General features: G+C 35.4%; 1 protein-coding gene across 4 annotated transcripts; it reads left to right on the top strand.

Moving 5' to 3' along the window:
• Positions 1 to 211: 211 nt before the first annotated feature.
• LOC149798880 (uncharacterized) lies at positions 212 to 25,507 on the top strand. 4 transcript variants are annotated; one of them, XM_089957797.1, is made up of 5 exons: positions 212 to 349; positions 4,027 to 4,106; positions 9,546 to 9,645; positions 11,505 to 11,601; positions 15,479 to 25,507. In XM_089957797.1, the coding sequence occupies exons 2-5, from the start codon at positions 4,067 to 4,069 to the stop codon at positions 15,554 to 15,556; spliced, it is 315 nt and encodes a 104-aa protein (XP_089813923.1). In that variant the 5' UTR covers positions 212 to 349; positions 4,027 to 4,066; the 3' UTR covers positions 15,557 to 25,507. The 4 variants fall into 4 exon arrangements, with proteins under 4 accessions (XP_089813923.1, XP_089813920.1, XP_089813922.1 ...); XM_089957794.1 differs by lacking the exon at positions 212 to 349 and adding an exon at positions 667 to 753; XM_089957796.1 differs by lacking the exon at positions 212 to 349 and adding an exon at positions 670 to 719.
• The last annotated feature ends 326 nt before the right edge of the window (positions 25,508 to 25,833 follow it).

The following is a 25,833-nucleotide window of genomic DNA, read 5'->3' as shown; positions in this document are numbered from 1 at the left end:
CCTGTCTTAACTGTGATTATCAAAATTTCATGATGTATTAAATATTTCTGAGACAGAACACAGGTAAAAGAAAATGTGAAAGGTAAAATGTGAACGCTGATTCATTCCTGATACCGGTACTGCAATCTGTAGAATCGGCACGGGTCTGCTGCTTGCTGCCAGTAGTTTACTTGAGTCTTGGTGTTAATCCTCACTGACCAGTGCATCATTTCCTGCTGCTTAATGATTTAGCCATAAATGTATATATATAAAAAAATATCAGTTACCAAGAAGTGAATACATACAGGTATTGCAGAAAAGTTCTCATTAATGCGAGAAAGAAAACAGGATAAGGAAGAGTTGGAAAAAGGTAGGGCAAATGACTGACTACCGATTGCTAATACTGCTTTGAAAACAATCTTAGCATAAACTGCATGTTACATTTTTTAAAAAAGAAAAGAAAAGTGATTAGAGGCTTATTTAAAAACAAGGACGCAACTTTTTGAAATTGTTAAAGTATTATTATTATTATTATTATTATTATTACATAATATTTTAAAGCGGTCCTTTATAATTAGGGCCTTTTCCGTCATGGTCCTTTCTGACCCGTCATCGGCCTTTCTGGACCGGGCCTATGCAACCACGTCCTTTTCCGTATCGGTCCGCTCCGACGTGACACCAATTTGAATCGTTTTCCGAACGTATTAGATGTTTGCATCGGTGGATTACGTTAATGTTCTGTGCGTTCCGTTCCGAGACCTTTTTTTAAATCCAGTAATATACGTTTTTATTGATTAGGGCACGCTCGGGTCTCTATCGACGATCACCGATGCAAATCTTGCTTTGTCTGTTTGTCATTGTTTTAAATAGGAGAGATACCCTTCATGTCTCAGCTCCAAGATTCGTATGTTATTCTGCTTAAAGCGGCATGGCCTCTTTGTTTTATTTAAAATTTCAGTGTACCGCGAAGAAGCTGGTGGGTTTAGTCATACAATGTAAGACATAGCATTAGCACATGTTGTTTTTGTTTTTGTGCTATGTCTTACTACCCAAATAACGGCCTTGTATAGCCTGTTCCGAGCTCCAGAATCAAAAGACCAGCACTCCAGACCCATATTTGATGCAAGTTTCCTAATATCGACAGCGCTCAGGGCCAGTGTGGGTACGTGAGAAAGTTTGCCAGTAGCTTCTTGTGGTCGGTAGTTCTTTCCAGACTTTTCCTGGGTTCTTCCATCATTTATACTGGCTGCCATGTATAGCCTATCTTGTGCTGAAAAATGGCGTTAAACACTACAACAACAATAGCACTGAGGATACTGGAGATTCACCAATTTTAGTGAACAACAAATGGGAATATTTGCTACAACTTAAACCTGTAGCCACCTAGTGTACAAATCCATCTTACAGGTCATGAGCACTGCATCATTTAAGTAAAAGACAAAAACAACAACATTTACATATTTAACAGTAAAAATGCAAAAACAATTTTAAGTTCTTCTACACAGATCCATTTATCACGCATTTGCTGATGGCAATAACAGTTTAGATATTAAAATTCCACACATCAAACAGCAGTCCATTGGTGATAACTGCAGACTTTATGCCATAGCCAATATGACAGAATTTTGTTATAATGGATATGTTGGCGATGTAAATTTACATTTTGCTATGAGATCTCACCTTCTCAGGTGTATTGTAAGAAATGTGAGTAACTCATTTGTTGAAATTGTTTTTGAAATTATTAAAATGAAAAAAAAATATGCTGTCTGATTGAATTTTCATAAGTTTCATATGCAGTAAATAAGCATATCCAGGAACAGTCCAAAAATATCATATGAAAAAATACAGAATTTCAGCCCAGTATATATTTCAATGAATCAAAACAATGGCATCTAAACTAACCACTAAACATGTACTATTTATACTTTCTTGTGTTTATAAACATAAAGTGAACTTGTATAATATCGTGATCCGGGACATTAGTACTAAATTTGTTTTGTTTGGGTTACACATTTTAGCCCCCAGAAAATACATTATTCCAGGTAAAATGTAGTATTTATAGTCTGAGATTCCACTGACCCTTTCTACCCCATTTTTTGATATTTGGATATTTAAGTTGCACCCAAACATGAATATCTAAATGTAAAAAACGAGGTGGGAAGGGTCAGAGGAAATCCCAGTGCTAGACATAACTATAAACTGCCACACTGCAGACACTGTAGCGATATGACTGAAAAATTGTTAAAGCTGCATTAAAAATCCAAATCACACTCACATGAATAACATAGATGCAATAGAAAACAATGTGTATAACATTGATGCAATAGAAAACAACTGGAATAACATGTATGGAATAGAAAATAACAGTAATAATATGTTTGCAATAGAAAACAACATGAATAACATGTATGCAATAGAAAACAATGTGTATAACATGGACACAATAGAAAACAACTTGAATAATAAGGATGCAGTAGAAAATGTGTATAACATGGATATAATAGAAATTGGTCTGCATAATATGGACACAATAGAAAACTACATGTATCTCTGGCAATAGTAATTCATATGCTTGTGAAATTGTTCAAATCAAAAGTTCATCCAGACAAGGCATATTTTAAAAAAATGCACAAAATTAGAAGATAGTAACAGAAAGGAATGAAAAAAGACATCTGTAATAATTTTTGAAGAATATACACAAGAAAGGATTGAAAAAGGACATTAGTAATAATTTTGAAGAATAGTAACAGAAAGGAATGAAAAGGACATCTATAATAATTTGGAAGAACATAATCAGTGCACTTGCTTTTTCCATGATTTTTAATAGTTGCACGTCACCAAGTTCAGCATTATTTCCTAAGCAGGCTTGAAAGTCTGTTATGATGCAAATAATTTATTATTTTGATTGACCAACAGTGCTAAAATAGTTCATTTCTACATATTTCAAAAAAGAAAATCAGTACATGTATTTGGTTCCAGGTAATAGTTATTCTTACCTGTATGCAGGTTGGTTCTTGTAGTGGTTAGCAAAGCAGTATTTTGGCATAATCCTCAAAACATGAGTCCTCAACCCAAAAGAGGAGAAATGAAAATTAAAATTCTGAAAATGTTGGCTAGGGTTATTATATTTGAACTTCCAAAAAGAGAACACTCCAGAGAGTGGGTGTATCTGTATAATACAAGTTTCCTAGCTCATGTTGCATGGTGTTTTCCCCTTGTCACAGCATAGACTGGTTTTAGAAAGGGGCTTAGGGGTGTAATTTATTCTCACATTGGCTTTGTTCCAAAATGCATCAATTTGGGACAAGGAAACATTGTTCCAATTCTGTTCTTAATGTCTTGCAGTGCAAACAACCCATGCTTTTAAATATTGGTTTTAATACCACACTTAGACATGATGTTTTTCAGTTGTATTTTGGAGAAAAAAGTGCATGTAGTTTTCCCTTATATGTATATTTGCATCAAAAACCTTTTAAAATGCAAGAGCCCCAAAAATCATATCACTGCTACAGGATTCAGTATAAATATTTATAATTTGTTTGATTAAGAATGAGCAGGGCAAAATACCAGAGATTTGTAGACCTTTAAAAAACCTGGATGTACAGAGATTTAAGGAATGAAAAGGAGGACTTGTCTGGGAAAAAGAGGACATATTGCATCCCTAGTGTTGGCACATTGAACACCCATAATACTCTCATGGGTCCAATACATTTTAAGTTTCTAGCTTTAATGCTGTAGAAATTCATTGACATTACATGTGTGCATGTACATGTACATACTGTATCACAATGTACCTTAACTTGGAAGACATTCATTAACATTACAGGCATAAATGTACATAATGTATCACAATACATGTATACATATAATTTGGAAGAATTATGGCATCGAGAAGTTTTGAAAATGATCATAGACTCTACTCTTAAAACAGCTCGGATTTCTCGCATGATTTGCGTATTTTATTCTACTTGAAGCAATATAGTGTACTTTTTATCATGTCTGTCTGTTATCCCAGTTGGATTTAATCAAATTTTATTTAAATTTCAGATCAATGACCATTCCTTAAACAGGGTATAGAGACTGTACAATGGCAGATGCACCAGTACCAGAAAGGGATTTTGATTCTGGTATGTTAGATCTATACACATATTCAGGGGCATCATGATCACTCTTGATGGTCAAGGCTAGAGCTTAATAACTTAATTTTACATAACATTTTCCCCATTTTATAACTATTATGCTGTTTTATATTACAGGATGAAACTTTGTGTTTCGTGTACATTATCACTAGAGTGTTTGCCATGTACTGCATCAGGGCATGTACATCATCACTAGAGGGTGTGTCATGTACTACATTGAATGCATTTACATTATCATAACTAAGATGTGTCATGTACTACATTGAATGTAATTTGCATTATCACTAGAGGATGTGTCTTGTACTACATTGGGGCATGTACATCATCACTACAGTGTACGCCGTATACTACATTGGTGTCAGGATAATGTGACTGGGTGGGACATCATGCTACATGTCTGTGGCATGATGCCCCAGTGCTAGACATCACTATAAACTGCCACACTGCAGACATTGTAGCGATATGACTGAAAAATGGTTAAAGCTATGTTAAAAATCCAAATCTAATACACAGACTAGAGTGTGGCATGTACATCATTACTAGAGTGTGTCATGTACATCATTACTAGAGTGTGTCATGTACATCATTACTAGAGTGTGTCATGGGGATCCAATCAATATGGTCAGAGGCCATAAGTTTCATTTATATTTGCCTTAATGCATATAACTTAACAGCTGTTTAAGGTAAATAGATGAAGCTCGGTATACTTTTATATTGCGACAAGATGACATGCTTCATTGCATGTTTGAGGTCTTGTCCTTGAAGTCAAGATCCCAGCCAATATATCAAGGTTTCTTTTGTCCTGCTTTATCATAAAAGCTGTTTGAGGTACAGGGATGAACCTTAGTACACTTAATGCTTCTTCGTTTTCTTATGTCTATCCAGTAACTGTACAGATCTTGTCTCAAAAAAGGTCTGTTAGATTTCATGTTCATAAACTGTTATGACCTAACTGTTTTAGGCAGGGATCAAAAATTCACTGAATTTGACTTTTTGTCTTCTTCCTTCTCCTTTTTTTAAATCTTTTCGCCTTCTTCCAGTTCAAGATGTGGCAGCCCAATAGTAGTAATCACCTCTTTGTCTGTTAACAGTCTGTTCAACTGTCTATTCAATGTTGTAATGAACAAAGCTCTTCATTATAATTGGATTTCATTTGATCTGTGAATTGCTTGTTAGATGTGGATTTGCCTTTTAAAGGTTTCATACCTGTAGGTCTGATTTGATGGAGTTATTACCTTCTTTCCTTTAAATTTTTATTCCCCATTACAGCAGTAACTTGTAACCAACTTAATTCAGGAACCATTGATTATATTCTGGTGCATTTGTGTGAGTGTGTGATTAGGATTTTTAATGTAGCTTTAACAATTTTTTTTCAGTCATATTGCAATGATATTGGCAGTGTGGCAGTTTGTAGTGATGTCTAGCACTGGGGCATCATGTTGCAGCTCTGTCTTGTCAACTCCAATGCCCCCGAGTGGCCGAGTGGTTTAAAGCATCTCTTTGTTATGGATCACTGCCATCTCACCTCAGTCTGCGTGGGTTCGAGTCTCAGATTCGGCTAATGTGGGTATGTGAGAAAGCTTGCCAGTAGCTTCTCATGGGTCGGTGGTTCTTTCCGAGGTTTTCTCCCTTTTCTTCCTCCATCATTAATACTGGCCACCATGTATAGCCTATTGTGTGCTGAAAAATGGCATTAAACTCTACAGCAACAATTTATCAACTCCACCTGACGTGAGCTATTCATAATTTGTAAAAATAAACAACTGTAATTCCTAAATTTCAAAGTAATCACAAATAATTGTAACCAGACATTTTTGGATTGCAAGTAACTGTAAAGTTGATTGTAAATTACTTCAGAATTAAATGGTAAATAGGTAATCTCGAGGGTTGTTGGCATTATATATGCAAATTGTATTACTTCAGTTTTAGTTGGCCTGAATTGTCTTGTTATTTTTCAGGATGTATTGTTGTTCTACAGGATATTGTATGTCATGAGGAACAGAAGCTACAGTCCAAATATTTACGCATAAAAAATAAATTGAAACTTCATTTACAGTTAAATAATACAATATCACATTTGCTTTGTTTGGAAGATATCCAAGATATAGTGTGATATCCGAGATATAGTCTGATAGCCAAAAATATAGCCTGATATCCAAGATACAGCCTTCTATATTAAGATTTAATTATACAGAAGTAAAAATAAGTGATATTCAGTGTCACTCAATAACTCTTGCTGTTACCGGTACATATCACATGACCATCAGTTCTGAGAATGAATAAAATAGCAAGCAGTTCATTTGGTTTAAGTATTGTTATGCTTTGTTTGTTTGTTAGTTTTATTTTATTTTATTTTTTACATGCTATTATAATGTAACATTGTATGTTGGACTTGACCTTATCCAAAATTGAATTCATTTTTGCTTGACTCAATCTGACTTTTTTCTTCAGTTTTCTTTGGTTTTCTTTGTAAACAACTAATACATAGCTAAATTATTCTCTGTATGTACGTGTTTAAAATCAGTATTATTAATAATAGAAGTAAATATGTTTATTTGGTTCAGAGTTTTGGAATTTCCTAAGTGAGTTATACATAATCCAGATTATTATTTTGTAAACGTGATCATTCTAGAAGGTTATGTTCCATTAGGTAATGTTTTTTATTTAGAAAATGCCAAATTGTGACCTGAGGTCAAGTAGAGAACTATATATTTTGTAACCATGACTATTTTATCATTCATGCTTTAACATCTAGCACTTTCAAGTTGTAATATTTTGTGTCCAATTGGGAAAAAAAAATCTTCAAATTATTGAAATTAAGTGATTATTTTCTCTGGAAATACAAAACTGCTCTGATAAAATTCTTGGATAGAGACATTCACTGGAATTTATTGTGTGTTAAAACCTAGAATTATATTTCTGTGATTCAACAAAAGACTGTTGTCACATCAACACACTAGGAGCTATAACAGACACAGCATCACCATCAATTTTTGGATTTATACTGGACTTTTACTGTGTTTTATTCAGGACTTTAAATTATTAGGACTTGTGTCTGTAATTCTTGGATTATTTTTGGATTTAATTTGCAATACCATAAGTCCTTTTTTCTCATTTTCATTTTTTGTTCTTGGGAAACATTATTTTTTAAATTTTACAAAGCTTGTTGTCTTTCACGCTTTTCTATTATTTTAAGAGTATAGACTTGTAACAGTTTGCTTAATTGGGAGTATTTGTATGTTTTTCTTCAGGTTAACAAAATGTCAGTTACCTTTTGGTTTCGATATAGATTTTACTCGGTCACTCTTGCAGAGCATAGTGCACAGAAAAATATGTAAGTTTATCAAATTATTAAAATTATGGTCAGAAGTAATCAAAAAGTAATTGATTGCATAAAAAAATATTCAGTTTTGTAATTTTGTTAACATTTTCAGAAATTAATTATAATTTAATGGATCACATTTGAAAATAATTTACAACAGGTCAAGATATTACTTTTGCAGAGTTTTGGCCCTTGAAAATAACTTTATACTTTTACTATTGATGCTACACGTAACTGGCAACATATTCTGATGCAGTTTGGTATAAACATTTTCTTGTCGACCCAGATGTACCTTTATGGGTTTTACCTTGTTAGTTCCATTTTTTATAGAGTTACGATCATTGATGCTTAATGTCTTCACTTTGGATGCTGCTTGTAACCAGCATAGTGCGAGAACCTTTAGCAGTTTCTAATGCCATTTGGTATTGTTGTAGTTGTTGTTGTAGGGTTTAACGCCATTTTTCAGCACAAAATAGGCTGTACATGGTGGCCAGTATAAATGGTTGAGGAAGAACTGGGGAAAACCCTGGAAAGAACCACTGATCCACGAGAAGCTGTTGGCAAGCTTTCTCACATGCCCACATTGGCTGAATCCGAGACTCGAACCCACGCAGCCAGAGCCATTTGGTATGAATATTATATCTCGACTTACGTGTGCCATTTTTTTTGGCATTCAGCATTGCTTAACAGCCATTTAATATGTTTTGATGGAATTTGGTTATTGCCCTTGGCTCTCAAATTCATATTTTTACATAGCTGGTACTCTGTAGTTTAGTATTTAGCATAGGGTTAGAATTTTAAAGAAAAAGAATTTGTCCAGGTTTCCTCACTTGTTGTACTGTCTATTTAGAAAAGTCCTTGTATATCTTAGGTATTGTACACAGAACCTTTAATTCACTTTATTTTTGTGTGTGATGGGTGTAATATGGGTTATAGAGTATACAGCTTGGCCTTACTCCAGATGTACATTTTCAAAAAAGTGCTATTTCCACATGGTCATTTTCATTTTGTGAGCAGTTTGTTTAGATCATGTACTATTTTGAAAAGTACAATATCCAGATACATGTCAGCCACATTACATCAAAGTAGCACAGAGGTATGACAACATTCTCTCCACTGTGCATGTTTTAAATGCAAACAACTTCACCTTAGATGCGTCACTCTCTCAAAAGTACATAATAACTGGTGAGCCCATAATGCTTGTTGTCACCATAGCTCAAGAATTATTTAACAAATTCCATTGCAATTAGATGTGAACATTTTTCTTAGACCTAGGTCTGCCTTTTTATTAATAAAAATACTCCTCAGTTTTGTCTGCATCATTATGGACAGAGTTATGTCCCTTGTTAGTGTCATATCTGTACAGAGGATGTTGTTTGTGTTGATGAGATGTTGGATGTTTCAGATTCCACATCATCAGTTTCGAAGAATCATTGCCACTGAATGTCCTTTTAACTTTGGTTTCCCAGCACATTATTTACATCAGGAGCGGCCATTTACATTGAATTGCCAATAAATCGACAGTGTTAGGGACCCCTTGGTGACAAACAGGTTAGAAATTATAATTTAAAGAATGAAATGGTGGTATAATATATTGATAATGGTAAATAAATATGTGCACATTGTGGTGTGTGTGTGTATATATATATATATATATATATATATATATGAAAGCAGTAAATAAATAAGTGCACATCATTGCATTATGTATATTAACAGTAGATAAATAAGTACTGTGTATGATGGGAGCTCTCTAGTGAGGAGGTTGATTCTCTCAAACCAATATGTAACATTGAATACAGCACAGGTAAGGTCCAATTTTTTTTCAGATGGATTCATCCACCATGGTTAAGTGGCAATTAAACACTTGGCACATCATAATGATGTGCTAGTCAGGTCTTAGCAACAACAATTTACCTGACATACTGCAAGCTTTGATTGAGACATCTGTGCACACAATTGGATACATTTTATGAGTTTTAACCAGAAATATTATTGTATGCTTACGTATCAGTAGATTTTGTGTTAAAGAGAGTCAGTGATTTGTTTAGATCAATAGGAAGTCTTGTGTTTTATTTGTATTGTTGATGTTTTCTTCTTTTTAGTTGCCCCGAAGGACAAAGGCAAGGTTAAAGCCAGTATTGAAGTGGCCTTGAAGTCTTTTAAGCCAGATCACAATGCTAAAGCTTTCTTCACAACAGATAAGTAAGTTGGATGTAGCTTTCATCAACCTCATCTTCAGGCGTTATCACCGATTTTATGACAATCATAAATAAACATGATGTAAACTCACTCATGAAAATATTGTTATATCTACTCCCAATTAAGAATCAAGTAAGTTGGTAAAACCTCGTGTTATAGTGGATAACACGAGGTTTACCAACTTACTTGATTTTAAATTGGTTCTGAAAGAAAATGGTGTCGGTGATAAATCCAGAATGGTGGCCACAACAGCCATCTGAAATAATCTTTTTGTCACTGCTCTTTATGAATGGATGGTCACATTGACATGGGGTTTTCACCCAAATACTTCTAATGTCTGTTACTTGGTCCTAAACGAAAATGGTGCCAATCTATAATCTAATCTTGCCACCACTGTAGCTAATGGATTCCTGGAAATCCTTTTCAGTAGATCATCAGTCCCTTCAAGCAACTCTTATTAAATATTTTCTCAAAATTGTCCGACCATAGCATAGAGGATCCTGACATAAGGTCTTTCAAATTTGTATTACTAATGCTGTTGCTTTCAGATATGGTCAATGTTTCTTTTAAATTCTCCAAAACTGCACAACAAGATTTTGATCAGATTGGACAGAAAACATTCAGGCATGAAGACCTTTCAAGTCTGTATAATATGTATCTACTATTAAATTAAATATGGGCACCATTAACAGAAATAGATAAGTATATTTGCAACTTCTGTTTGAAAACCTCTTGTACAATTTCATTTAGACTTGGCACAGAGGATCCTGACATTAAGTACAGCATAAAGACCATTCAAGTCTCCACAAATAGTTTGATTCAGTATCAAATATGGCCACTGTTACTAAAAAGAGGAAAACCTTTAACTCATTTGGCCCCAGAGTTTTTTGTTGTTTTTGCCTGAAATGTGCGTAGGAAAGACATTTGGCGGACTATTTCTGAATACATCATAATACATCGGCATTCAACAGATTTTCCATGAGACTAATGCCTAGTTGTATTAGAAACATCATTTTCCATTTTGGTTATTTTGCTTGTGCATGAGCAAAAGTTGGACTTCCTTTTTTTTTTTTTTTTTTTTGCTTAATGGATCTATCATTTTTGTATGGAGACCGCAATTTATTCCAAATGCCCACCTTATCCTAGTTTTTGCAAAAAATCACCTGGCTGTGTGCAGTTAAGACTGGTATGCCTTAGATCTGAGGCCAAAAGGTTTAAATCATGACACAAAATCACATTCTGACCTCGAGCAAATTTTGGGTTAAAAAAAACCGGGTCCAAAAAATGAGGTTTTCCCTCTGTATTTTGTAGTGCAACTAGAACTTCCAGATTATTTGGTATCATTTTAGAGCTATATCTGTCTGCTTTTTTCAATACCACCACGTTGGTGTATCTTAAATGACCTTGATGCTGCAGAGCTCAGAAGTAGGGTACAGCCTCATCACGCCTACAGACGGGATCTGGGCCGAATCGGTTAAACAACTCCCACCAAACCTCTAATAGAATTTGACCAAACTTGACAGAAGCCAATGTAGCATCAAGACCTTTCAAATTTATGTGACAGATGCCTTCACCATCAAAAATGGTTGCTGTTACTGAAGGTAGAGTATCATTGACACAGCTTTATGTAACAAAAAACGTTGCACAGAAATTGACCAATTTTGACACAATGCATTCTGGTATAAATACCTTTCACTAAATGATGTACAAAAAATATGTGAATCAAGATACATAAACAACAGAAACCTTATCACATTTGTTTCATAACGTATCAGATAAACAGCACTGGAGAAAGGTCATCACTTTTCTTATGAAATGAACACCCTGAATTATTTCTGAATGGTATTATTTTATAATTACAGAGTATTCAAAATTGAGGCAACTGTTGATACTAAGGTTTACTCAAAGCTTGTTCCAGCATTGAAAGAAGAAGATATTGAAATGCCCCCCAAGATTGAGGTAAGAAATGAAATATCAAATTCTACAATCACTTCATAGATTATACCTGTTCTTCCTTTGAGGCTAAATCCTGATCATTTTGAACAAAAGGTAAATATCATTTGAAAGGCTAAGATTATAAGAAGGGAAAATGTAATTCTGATAGTATGTTTGGAGTAGGAATTTTATTACCCTGAATAACAAGTTCTATAATGCCTAAAAAGTGTTATATACTATAGACATGCCTCTTGTCAGAAAATTGAGGTCATAACAGGGGAAAATATAAATCAATGATCTGTTATTTGGGAATAAGCTTTAAACCAATAAAGATATTTAATGAAACTTTAGCCTTTTATGTATCTTGAGTTGTATCTGGAGAATACTCCATCCCTCAAGGGCAAAATTACAACAAGGAATAATCATGGTGAGTGGCCTGTATCCTTGTCAAGGCTTCACTTTTTGACCAATACTGACATGATGAAACTTTACCAAGGTCCACACCTTATCATGCAATAGTAAATTGTCTGGCTCAGAGGTGAAGGTAATTAGTAAGGGAATGGTCATGAGATAGGCATATCATGTAATGTTTGTAGAACTCTTGTTCTATTATCATTTGGCAAGGGTTATGGCCCCTTGCTAGCCATAAATTATACAACAGGATTAACTTAAGCCCTCCTACCCATAAACATAGTGTGGAGTATGAGGGTGTCAGACCACTTACCCAAAGGCCAGTAGGGTTTAGTAGAATTAATGGACTGTTTTGGGCCTCTCTTGACAAAGTCGGGGTGCACCCAGAAGTAATCATGGCTGCCTGTCCAGTTGTCTGCTCATATTTTAGTTTTCACATTAAAGGTTTAATAGGGATTATCAGACTTATGTAAAATTTCAGATCAACGATTTAAAAGGGATTATCAGACCAGTTAAGTTTAACATCAGTAATTTAACAGACTGAAAACTGGATCCAACAAAAATCGGAAATGAGAGAGAGAGGTAAATATCAACCTATTGCTCGAGACACCTGCCATTCATGCATAACAATGTGTTAATTGCAAAATAACCAAGATTGCATTATATCCAGGTTAACTGGATGGACTGTCTCCTCTTCCTTATCTATATCAATTATCTACTGTTAGATAATGAATCCACAAATACAGATTTGTTTGCAGATGATGCAACCTTGTATACATCTATTTCTGATACTGAAGTTATCCAAATGAGATTAAGCTCAGACCTTATTAGAGTCCAAAACTGGGCACAACAAAATAGGATGGTAATTAATGAAGGTAAAACAAAATGTATGATTTTGGGGACATCACAAAAGCTGCACAAATCAGGGAACCCAGAACTATCTCTTGTTGTTGTTGTTGTTGTGGGGTTTAATGCCATTTTTCAGTACATGATAGGCTATGCATGGTGGCCAGTATTAATGGTGGAGGAAGAACCCGGGAAAACCCCGGGAAGAACCACCGACCCACGAAAAGCTACTGGCAAGCTTTCTCACATACCCACATTGGCCGAATCCTAGAGTCGAACCCACGCAGACAGAGGTGAAATGGCAGTAATCCGTAATGGAGAGCACTTTAGACTACTCGGGGCCCCGAACTATCCCTTGCAATAAATAATCATCCATTAGAAAATGTTAAACATGATAAGCTTGTAGGTGTGACCGTAGATAATAATTTATTATGGAATGACCATATTGATAAGCTTTGTAAAACACTGTCATCCAGAATTGCCCTACTCAGCAGAATCAAGAAATATTTACCTATGGAAATTGTAAATCTTAGCTACATGTCATATTCTTCCAACAATGGATTATTGCTCAAATGTATGGGGAAACTGCAAAATCTGAGCTTGACAGGTATTATGAAATTCAGAAACGAGCAGCATGCGTAATTTTAGATGCATCTATTGATCATCCCTTAAAAGCATTATTTACAGAACTCAAATGGTTCACAATGTATGACATGATAGATTTTCACAAGGCAGTTCTTTTATATAAATGTCTACATGGAACTGCACCAGAGTATCTTCAGGACTTATTCAGGCCATTTTCAACACAATACCAGTTGAGATCCTTATCACATGGAAACATTTTTCCACCAAAACCTTGAACAGAACAATTAAAAAGAGCTTCCAATACTCTGGTACAGTTATGTGGAACAAGCTTCCACTACATGTAAAATCTGCTGAAAATATCAGAGTATTTAAGAAGAGATATCATGAGCATGTATGTGTTTCTAATAGATAATGGAATTTAGTAATATAATACTAAACATGTTAAAGTAAACAGTAATTATTGCTATCTTCATATAATGTGCATTGTTATACTCTCCTTAGAGGGCCTCAAGGGAGAATAGTCCTTGACTAATGAGTCACCCTCTATAAATAAAGCATTATTATTATTATTGTTATTATTATTATTATTATTAACTTTACGATAGTATCTAGTTAATTAAAACCATTATTTGAAAATCGTTCACTGTGAGTGCAAATGAAAAGTCCCCAGGTTAGTGACAACATCTTAGACATTTTTTGAAGTTATGCCACAGAATATCGCCAAGATTTTGGACATTTTACAAATTTATGTCCATAATATATACAAGCTGTTGCTGATTTTCCAAGACATTTGATTCTGAGCTGTAATTGTTTGTTAGGGTACAACCAGTCAAGTATGATTTTTAGCGATGACATCCATTATACTGCCAATCAAGTTTGATCCTTATCGATGACATCCATTACTAACATGTCTGATTATATTTTGTATTCAGTAAATATTGGGAATATTACATTTATTTACCTTCACTGTTACGATAAGCTGAATATATTTTGTGACATTCAGTGCATGATATTGGTCACATTAGGCATTTAAAATAACAAACTATTGAATGGATATGAACGGTATAGTATCATTAATGCAACTAAAATTGTTCCCATGAAAAGTCACTTATAACTTGCAGTTATATCAGTCTGGTTTGACTTTAAATTTCAGATGATCTCTCTGGCTAAATGCCTTTATGACAGAACTTTACTCCAAATTTTGTTAAGAAATAATTTTACAAATAAAAAAGATCCATTTGTGCAGTTTTAGTAAAATTTTCCAATCTGGAGTAACATTATTTACTCAAAATGTTGAGTACATTTTTGTGATGCAGGGGTCAGATTAATATAAATGAGCTGTTGTTTTTTCATCCAATTTTATATGGCTTTGTGCATTATTTTATGATGTCTGTTCATCTACTACCAATTCCATTATTGCACAATTGCTTGAGTTGTCCACCATCAACAGTTGCAGACTTTGTGAAAGACTTGCACTTGGGGTAAGGAAGAAAAGAAACCCATCAATTTCGAGTTAAAAACACTCAAAGGTCAGCATCACTGTGACCAAAGGAAGAAAAATGGTTTCAGCACAATAACTTGAATTTTTTATCATTAGTGGTTACAAAACTTTGTAGATGGCTTACAGTTGTGGTAAAGAAGAACCCTATTGGTTTCAGGGTCAAAAGGTCAGTTGTTTCTAAAAGAACAAATTATTTTTTCTATGGAATAACATTAGTTCAATGTAACATACTGTGACCAAACTTTGTGGGTGGCTTACACTTGGCATAAAGAGTAATCCTACCATTTTGGGTATTGAAAGGTAAATGTTACAGTCACTGTGCTTGAAAGATTAAAAGTGGTTTAGCACAAAAAATTCAGTATCTGCATTAATGGACTACTGAATGTAAGGTAGGCATATAATGTGCCATTTATTGTTCTCTTGTAAGTGACTATATATATATATATATGTATATATATAATTATTTTAAATTTGAACTTTAGAAATATTGAAGATTTATATATTTGTTATGAATAAATGTCAAATGTTGAAAGTTTGATGTGTTTTATTTCTTTGCAGAAGTCTAAAGGTCATTTCACAGTGAAACTCAAGAAGAAACGGGATTTCAGTATTCAGAAAACTTTCTTTGCAACCTAAATAGCAGTATATTTTTTAGAAACTTCTCAGTTCGAATACCATTCTTGTCTTTCCTGCAAAGCCTAGATAAGACATAGGGTTGGACACAAGGATTACTTTTGACACAGTATCCTCTGTAATTGTTGTTTCCATAGGTGATTTTATCCTGTGCCTGCTGATTTCTCTTGAATATTGCTAGCAAAAGTAGGTCAAAGTAACATATTTGTTCAGTGATTTTGCTATGCTTTGGCAGTTAACTTCAGCCCCCCCCCCACAGTATTATCTTACAGTAATCAAATTTGAGGAATAATTAGTAATAGTCATACCCTCTAAATTGGATCACATTTACCTACTTTTTTTTAGCACAGTCAAATATTCTAGGGTTTTGAATCATGCAGGTGAAACAAAATTATGTGAAATTGTTTTGATATTCATTCAGGGATTGTTTTAAAAAGTTCATCCTTTACGTGGGGTTTTCTTTTGATGTCATGATTTCATTATATTTGCTATATTCATTTTTATTATTCTCAATATTATATTCATTATATTTCAGTGAAGTTGAATTTATTTCCTTTGCATTCAGTGAAGTTGAATTTATTTCCTTGCATTATAAGAATGTCCATGCGTGACTAAAATTCCCAATTTTTTTTCTCAGATTGGGATTAGAGATTATCTTACATGTGATGTTTTGGGAAAAATTGGGATTTTGTCTTAGATTGGGTTAATTAATTTCTGATCTAAAATTTTATTCTTTAATGCTTTATGTTCAGTGAGAAAAATTCTTTGTTGCCACCAAGCAGAAGGAAGCATATGAAACAAATCTTCGATTAAGGAAGAAGGTTTGAAACTTTTATTGAAACTTAATACTAGAAGTCACAGAGTAGTGAGTAGTGACTATATTTGCTTGTACGAGATATGCAAATGGCTGATGGTCGGTCTCCAATATAAACTTTAGCCGATACAAATATCGCTCGAACCATGATATACCGAACATGATTCCAAGGCATTCCCTCTCTGATACTTAGGAAGAAGTATCACCTTGCGTAGGTGCATAATACAAATTTTTTGGACAAAACTAGTGGATGGACAACAGCGTCGGATGTCTGTCTATCTTTCAAAGTTTGGAAGGCATGCTTACATGCATCCGTCCAAATAACCTTGTTCGGGACCCATTTCCTGGTAAGATCAGACAACAGTCCTGCAATCACACTGAAATTGGCCACATTACTCCTGTAGTAACTGGCCAATCCCAGGAATGACCTCACCTTGGTCTTTGTTGTGGTGCACACAGTGTTTTGCAGCTGCTCTGCCATAGACTTCTCTGGTGACAGTGTGCCCAGTGTCTGTCCTAAATAGTCAAAGATCTGTATCCGATATGGCACTTTGATGGATGAGCTGTCAATCCAGTTTGATGTAACCGTTCTAAAACATCTGCTAGTAGAGTTATGTGTTCAGTCCATGGCTCTGTGGCTAGCAGGAGATCGTCCATAAAGTTGTAAACATGTACCATGCAAGGGTTCTAATAACTTTCTCATCATCCTCGTTCAGGACTCCAAAAGGCTTAACCAACCATTGGCATGTTCCATTGGGGTAGCAAATGCAAGTTTGGACCTATCCTCTTCTCTTACAGGGATTGGCCAATAGCCCTTGGAAAAATCCATCTTTAAAAAATATTTCGTCCTTGACACTGACGCGAAAATATGTTCTGAGTCAGGCATCATTTCGACCTGAAATTCCATCACCTGATTCAGTTTCCTGTAGTCAACACAAAAGCGATGGGTGCCATCTTTCTTATGTACTAGGACAACTGGGTAACTGTGCGGGGAGCCAGCAAATTTGATTACTCCCAGAGCAATCATTTCCTCAATTTCTTCTCATACCACTTGTTGCTTCCCATAGGGCAAAGGGTTGTAGTATCTTGCCTGACGAGACTTCACTTGCTTAAGATTCTCCTTTCCTAACATTCAAACTTCTTCCAGTTTATTACATAAGTCAGTGACGTACTTATAGGTAGTACTTACCTCTTCAACAGCATGGTTGTCATTCCACCACTGCCTCACAGGAGAGACAAAACTGCTTAACATCACCCTGGACCCCTGGCCAGTAGAATCATTTGACAGTCATGCATCTTGGCAATCCCCATGTGCCCTCCCATGAGACTTTCATGCACAAGCTTCGATTCTTCACCTCGTGCATGACGACTTGCTTGAAGTGCTCGTGTCCCTTCCTGGCATGGCGGTACAAAATCCCCTTCTTGCACATAAACCTCATCTCGTCATTTGGAGTTCTCTTCTCCATTCCTTCTGCAGTGTGTTTATGCAGCTGCACCAGAGTTGCATCATCTTGCTGCAGTTTCTTCAACTCAGCTGGAAGCACATTATCAACTGACAAAACTTCTATCGATGTTGACTTCGCCTGATGACTCTTGGATCTGGTGTCCACAGTACTCACCGCTACAGGTTGCTGGTTTAGGTTAGGATTTACGTCATGTAACAATCCACACAGGCATGCTGCTTCGATTTTTCCTTTCACATGGCAAATCTAGGTCATTGAAACTGGTAATGAGTCGCACATGCTGTTGGCATACGGGACCTTATTACCTCCCCTGTATAGTCCTATGGCTTCATGTATTTCAGGTCAACAAATACAGGATAACTACACCCAGTGTCGTACAAGTTAGTGACATCTTTCTCATTGACGATGGTTTACAAATCGCCTTGGTCCCCCGTTTCTCCCTGGCAACAGCATTCAGCTGGGTCGGCCTTCCCTTGGGACAGTCCCTGCAAAATGCCCTGGGTGCTTGCAGTTGTAGCACATCAGCGTCTCCTGCTGTCCTGCAAAGCCCTTTTCCAGGGTTGCTGCCCATCGGGTCAGTGATTGGAATACTTAACCTGCAGATCCACTTCCGACCTTCCTGTCCCTAAAGATGGTTACGTATGACTGGCTATCCCTCAACCGCGGGGTCTGTCCATACCCCAGAGGCTCCAGTCTTGGAGTGTGCCTGTTTGTATCATTCTGCCATGCTGACAATCTCTTTGAGCATCTTATATTCTCTCTCCACTAGGAAAACTGTCAACTCTCACGTGTATGTACTCGGATCATGTTCCATGAGTATCGCTTCATGTAAACTTTCCTACGGCCAGTCAACCTGTGCCTTTTTCATTCATTTCTCAAATAACCCACTTAAGTGTGCAACTGAAAGTGTGTCTCCATTGGCTTTTTTGCTGAGTCGAAAAAAGTTTCTAGTATGTTTGCCAGTAATGGCAAAGAACGGCTTTCTTCAAGGTGTTGTAATTGTCCAGTTGGTCTACTGCTAAGTTTTGATAAACCTCTCTAGCTGTAACTTGCAGAAAGGCCGAAATGTTGATTGCCCAACGTTGTTCAGGAATCTTATGTACGCACGCCAGTTTCTCAAATTGAATGAGGAACTCACCAATCGATTCTTCTCTTTCCTTAAATTGCGGTATGTTTATCTTAACAATATGGTGGTCAGCAATCTGATGTCCATTCCCTCCAGGGTTTGAACTGGTGTCATCTCTATCTGTTGTTCTAGCCCCTACTCATAATCTTTCCATCTTGAGAGCATGAGCTCTCTCTCTCTCCTTGGCTGCTCATCATTCTGCTTCCATCTCTTTTGAGGCTGCTTCTATCCTGGCCAGCTTTTTCTGGGTTTCTCTTTCAGCTACTTTGTCTGCCCTCCATTCTTTTATTCTTCATTGAAAGCTGCGAGGCAGTCCCCCTTGTAACCTAAGTCTTCCATGCCAATGGCATGATACTTCTTTATCATCTGTCTTTCTGTCACCATCATAAAGTGATACCTTGCCTCAGCTTTCTACAGAGTTAACAGATGCCATAAATTCTTATCAACAAAATACTTACCCGTTTCCAATGACTGACTTGTCTCAAGTAAGATATCTGGCCTGATAATTTGTTTCACTACTACTGTAAGTAAATGAAAGCTAACAAGCATGCAAATGGGAAAATACAAAATACACAGAATGAAAACTCTCTTTTAAAATTTCAGTAATATTTCCTAATGATAATTCTTTGCTTGTAAAGAAGATATTTATGCCTATTTCAAATCCTGGACGATGCTGCCACTCTTGTCACCAATCCCCTTCGGAATTATTACTAACACCAGAGAAGGATGGACAATTAAAAGATTAAATAGCTCCGAGCCCAGTCAGCAAGGCTGACAGTCGTAGGTGTATAAAATATAAAAATAATAAAGTGAAAGGTATGACAGTTTGATAAACTATATCACAGTATTCAACAATTACAGGACAGTTTTCAATGCAGTTTATTTCAATCAATACAAAGATCTATTCAAATTGCCAGTTATTTCATCATGCAAAATTAAAGTTGAGAATCTTCCTTCCCATGTCCCTCCTATGTTACTCATCTGCAACTTCCGCCTTATATCCCGATTCGGTACTTCCAGTATCATTGTTTCCATTCTCTGGCTTGGCGCCTTCACACGCCTGCCTATTATCCTGGCTGTGCACCTTTGTACAATTGACTATTCTCCCAGCCCTGCGCCTTCACACAACTGTCTATTCTTCATGCTCTCCACATCTTCCTCTCTCTCTCTAATCTTTGGGTGGCACCCAATCCCACCCGGAAAGCTTCCTCAGAAGCCTTTGTTCCAAATCTCATCCGAATTTCCTAGAACTCGTTTTTCCCACTCCTTTTTTAATGAGTGCAGAATTTGCTCTCTGAGTACCATAATATTTCTTTAGTCATGTCAACACCTGTACTGATTCTTCCAAAATTAATGTAACAGAGTAATGTCTGGCTATGTGAGAAACCTGCTCAGAATTTGACTATCTTAGATCTGATTGGATACTAGTGGTCTCTTTGAAAATTGCCATTGGGTAGTAGTGCTGACATGCTATAATGTTGGGGTTTCCGGTCTCTAAGCCTAAGTCAACCATTGACATCACTGGCTGATTGCAAAACAAACAGAGTTTCTCACCACCGTGGCAAGGTTCTCTTTGAATTGACCACGAACTTGACTGTGACACAATGGTTAAGTTATGGACAGGTAGTTTCTTTGTTTCATAATCAGTCTAAAGTCGTAATATTATATAACATGTATTGACATTACCCAGAGTATGAATTCTGTCAGAGGACATTTGTAAACATGAAGCAGGAATTGTTAGCAAAGTTTCTCACACAGTGTGACATTAAGGAAAGTCATATGTTTGATTGATAAAGATTCTTTTTCGATTGATACTCCATATTTTGCATGCTAAATTTGACAGTTTTCAGTAATGTGTCTCTCACTATTAAAAATGTTTTTCACATGTTTTGAAGGATTAAGCACATTTTATTTAAAGGGGATGCATCTTAGTGAGTACTACACCTGTGTTGCAAAATTAGGTCATAATGGCCCATATTTTGTGCTTAATCTTGTATTGAATTTCTTGAGCAATGTTCAGGCTGGAACCAAGAAACTTGATGATACACATTTCTAATAGTATCACACCCATTCAATGCAAGAAGATCACTGTGACCTGTTGATTTTTGTCAAGTTTTTCTGTGTGATTCATGTCCATATAAGTGTGTTGACATGAAATACAGTACCTTGAATGGTAAAATTTGCTGACTGGATGCAGTAAGTACTACATACTTGTTGCAGAAATAGGTATCTGTGAACAATATTTTATGCTTAAGTGAATTGTTCGAAATTTGGTGATTAATGTTCATTTTTTGTGATTTTTGTTAACTAATAAAAACTAAGAATTGGATGCATATCAGTTAGCACTGCACCCATTCAACCAACGGAAGATCACTATTTGATGATCTACATAGATCAATTTTTAAAAATTCTCCTTGTGGGATTTTGCATGATCTCTACTCACAAACTCAACACATTGAAGTCCATTTGGACTAGTGCAATTGAAAGTGGGAATAAATAACATTATTAATTGCTACAGTTTTCATATTAATGGCTTTGCATTGTGTATTGTGGTAAGTTACTCCCATATTTCTGATCCATTTTTAATCAGACTTGGAATATTTATTTTATTCTCAAGATCTCGGAACATTTTGATATTGAGCAAGTGCCATGCATACTAATGAGGTGAACTTGCATTTGATTGGTCAAGCTTATTGCCAATCTGGAAGCCATATATTTAAAATCAGATATTGATTAAGCTTTGAATGTGGGTTTATCTGTTGATGATCTCACATGAGTTTGACTATGCACATGATCCACTTATATAAATAGGGTAATCTAACATGTTTGGCTGAACTTGCGAGCACTAGAGTCAGAATTTATGATTCAGTTTTGATTTAACTTGGAAGTTGGTTCAAGTCATCATGATCATAGGTAATAACAATTATGAGCCATATTCATCCATATTAGATAGTTGAACTTGCATCTGAGGTTGTCAGCAATTTTGCAGCTCTGTCATATACTTTTATCAGATGTGGTGAAATTTTTTGTCACAAAGATGTTTTATTATGGGCAAGATCCATGCATATTAATGAAGTGATCTTGGCTTATCATTGGCTGAGATTCTTACCACCAGAGAGACTATTTCTGACCTGATTTTATTGTGAACGAGACCTAAGATTATGAGTGAAATGCATGCATATTAAAGATGTGACCTTGTTGAGAGTTTTTTTTACACATTCACAGTAATACTACACAAGGTCAAGGTCACAAGTGATAAAGTAAGTGTCGCCTGTTTTCATGTACAGAGATGACACTTTTTAAACCTGGGAGATATTTTGATGAATCTGTAACCAGGTCCACACTGTATCATGCAAGAGTCAGGTCCCTGACTAATGTCAGGGTCATCAACAGTGTTAAGATAACAAGGCTGGCATATGTCATTTGTGGTACTCTTGTTCATAAAAACAACCATGCATTTAATCTGGTTGGTACTCTTGCTTATAAAAACAACCATGCATTTAATCTGGTTGGTACTCTTGTTTATAAAAACAACCATGCATTTAATCTGGTTGGTACTCTTGTTGGTGAAAACAACTCTGCATTTAATCTGATTGCTACTCAGTTGGTAAAAACAACTCCGTATTTAGAATTATAAAATGTCATGGACTATGCAGTTATCACTGGCTCAGTGTGCTGAGACATGAAACAGCAATGCAATCATACCAGTGTGCTTTTTGTTGATGCATGACTGTGCTACGTGTAGGAAAGTTTGTATGTAACTACATGAGTGGTGCTAAGATTATCACATACTTATTTAATGCTTCTGTATTTATTTTATGAAATGATATTATGATGTGATATACATATGTATGATTTATCAGGAATAGGTTGTGTTAAGAAATCTACAAAGTCTGGTAATCTTCTAGTATCATGAGATAGTCATTACTCTGCCAGTCACAAAATTGGCAGTTGTAGATAATTCATTGCATTTGTTTTCTTCCTAGTTTTTTTCTTTTGGCTAACCTGGCTATAAGGTCTAGAGTGTTCATGATGTCCATCATGCATCATTTCTTGAGGATTGCTATTTTCAGCTTCTCACAAACCAGAAGACAAATTTTGACCCAATTTTAAAAAAAAAGCCTTTCAGATTTGTATAAATTATACCAATTTGTTATCAAAATGTGGCTGCCATTAGTTCAGAAAGAAAAACCTTTAAAAAACTTATCAAAAACAACTTGACAGAATATGACCGAATTTCTAAGAAAGAATCCAGGTGTAAAAGCCTTTCAAATTTGGTACAGTATAGCCTATCTGACGTCAAATGTGCATGAAAGTACTAAGCACAGAAATGTGCCTGCCAGTACGAAACACAGAAATGTGCCTGCTGGTACTAAACACAGAAATGTGCCTGTAGGTACTAAACACAGAAATGTGCCTGCCAGTACTAAACATAGAAATGTCTCTGCCGGTACTAAACACAAAAAGCATTTAAATCACTTGACAAAGCATGGGTTAATTAGACCAAATTGTGCAGAAAGCATCCTGTTACGAAATCCTTTAAAGTTTGTACCAATGATTCTGATCACCATCAAATCTGACAACTGTTACTAAAAATTATGAAGGTTTGAAGTGATTTCTGTAAAGCTGCTATTTAAAACAGAATATGTACAAGAAAAACCAAACTGATGTTAATCTTGCATCAAATATGGCCCCTGCTGCTTTTCAGAATTTGGTCAGGTTTAACAGAAAGCATCCTGACTGGAGGGCTGTTAATTTTGTACTAATTGTGATGGTCTACCTTCAAATATGCCTGCCATTACTGTAACCATAAATCTCTTCATAAAAAGAATATTCATCAGAATCTGACCAAATTTGATAGAATATATCCTATGTGGTGGGCTGTCAGATTAGATAATAGATGCTTTTGTGACATCAACTACGGCCACTGTTACTAAAAATAGAAAAACACTGCATAACAGAATTTGAAAGTATTATGGCACGAAGGCATTCAGGTTAAAAGAAATGATGCCCATCTGCCATAAAATAGGGTACATTAAAATAGGGCGCATTACTAAAAATGTAAAACCATTTAAATAGTTTTAGCTCAAAAACCACTCAACCGAATTTGATCAACTTTAACAGAAAACATCCTGGCATGAAGGGCACAGAATTAATCAGTCCTGAGCTGCTATCAATCTGGCCACCATTGCTCAAAACAGAAAGCTGTTTAAATGATCTGCCATCAGACTTGACCAGCTACAAAATATTAAAAAAAAAAAATCTTTAAACAGCTTTTGAATAACCACTCGCCAGAATTTGATCAAATTTGACATCATGTTGGCACATAGAGCCCTTCAGAATTATACAGATGATGTAAATCCATCATCAGATTTTTTTACCATTACTAAAGAAAAAACAACCTTAAATGACTTGTCATCCAAAACCAATTAAAAGAATTCAACCAAATTTGACAGAACATGTCTTAGGATGAGGACATTCATGTATGTACAAATGATGTCAGTTTTCATTCAAATATGGACACCTTTGTTTGAAAATGCACAGAACAGAATTGTGACAATTTTGACAGCACATAGTGTCTCATCAAGAGTTTTAAAACTTTTAGAAATTAAATCCGTTTGCCAGTTAATATGGCCATGTTACTAAATTTGGAACACAAAAACAGAAATTGACCATCTTAGACAGTAAGCATTGTGCCACATTGGCCTTGCATTACTGGACAGCTGATGCTGATCAAATATGGATAAAATCAAAGACAAAATGACAAAGATTAAAATGTTTGTGTTATAATGTATGCTGTCAACAATAATGAAGAACAAAATTGCTTCAGATCTAGATTTCTTGGCCAGCTGCTCATATATTTTATTAGTAGGCAGAGTTCAGCCAGATGAGTGATCTCAGGCTCACTTTGGTCTCGTGTTTTTATTTATATCTGTATACGGTGCTTAACTTTCACTTGTGTCCTTTTCATTGATTAGTTTATTGTTTGGGAGGGAGCAGACAGGAGAAAAATGGAAAAGAACTAGCCATACACTTGTGGGAAGTTTGTTTTGATGTAAAGCTAGTCATATACATTCAGTGTTGTTCTATTTGAATTTGGGATTGTTCAGAGGAGACTGTGAATGGGATCTGGGCCTCTCTGTCTCTCCCCATATATATATATATATATATATATATATATATATATATATATATATATATATATATATATATATATATATATATATGTGCCATCAGGTTGTATGTCTATGTAGATTTGTATATTCATGTTTAATATTGCAGAAATAAATTTTTGGGGTCTTTCATAGTACTTTATATTGTTGCCGCCACTACTACATACACTACTAGTCTAAAAGGGCATTTTCATTTTTTTGTGTATTTATGTATTTCTTATTATATATGTAAAGTCAGAATGTTTACATTTTTGTGCACTTTTATAGATTGCCTTAAAGTAATAAACAGTCTAATGATGTATTAGTAAAGTCTAAAAATATCTTCCTGGTTTTCAGCAGATTCTCACCTATACATCATGTGACATTTTCTTATCTCTCCTATGTGTATTTCTATCCAGTCAACTTTGTTTCATTAGTCTGTCCCACCATCCATCCATCTGTCTGTATGTCTGTAGTTTTATCTATCTGTGTTTATTTAAATGAATTTATAAAATCTGCAGTGGGCTTTATAGAGAGACAAGGAATTCTCAGTCAGTTGGTTATATTATTCATCTCCCCATGAAGCTCTGCATAGTGGAAAGGTGAATAACATAACCCTGCAACTGGGATTTCTTTGTTTTGGTACAAACACCAATGTAGATCATTTTTCTCATGCAACTTTATAGTTAAAAGATTCAACACATTCAGTATTAACCAGATACCAT

This window comes from Sinohyriopsis cumingii, chromosome 5 (assembly GCF_028554795.1).
Source record: "Sinohyriopsis cumingii isolate HCF-2022 chromosome 5, ASM2855479v2, whole genome shotgun sequence".
Taxonomy (NCBI): Eukaryota; Metazoa; Mollusca; class Bivalvia; order Unionida; family Unionidae; genus Sinohyriopsis; species Sinohyriopsis cumingii.
Note: the sequence above shows the minus strand (reverse complement) of the source record. Positions and strands in the feature narration are given on the sequence as shown.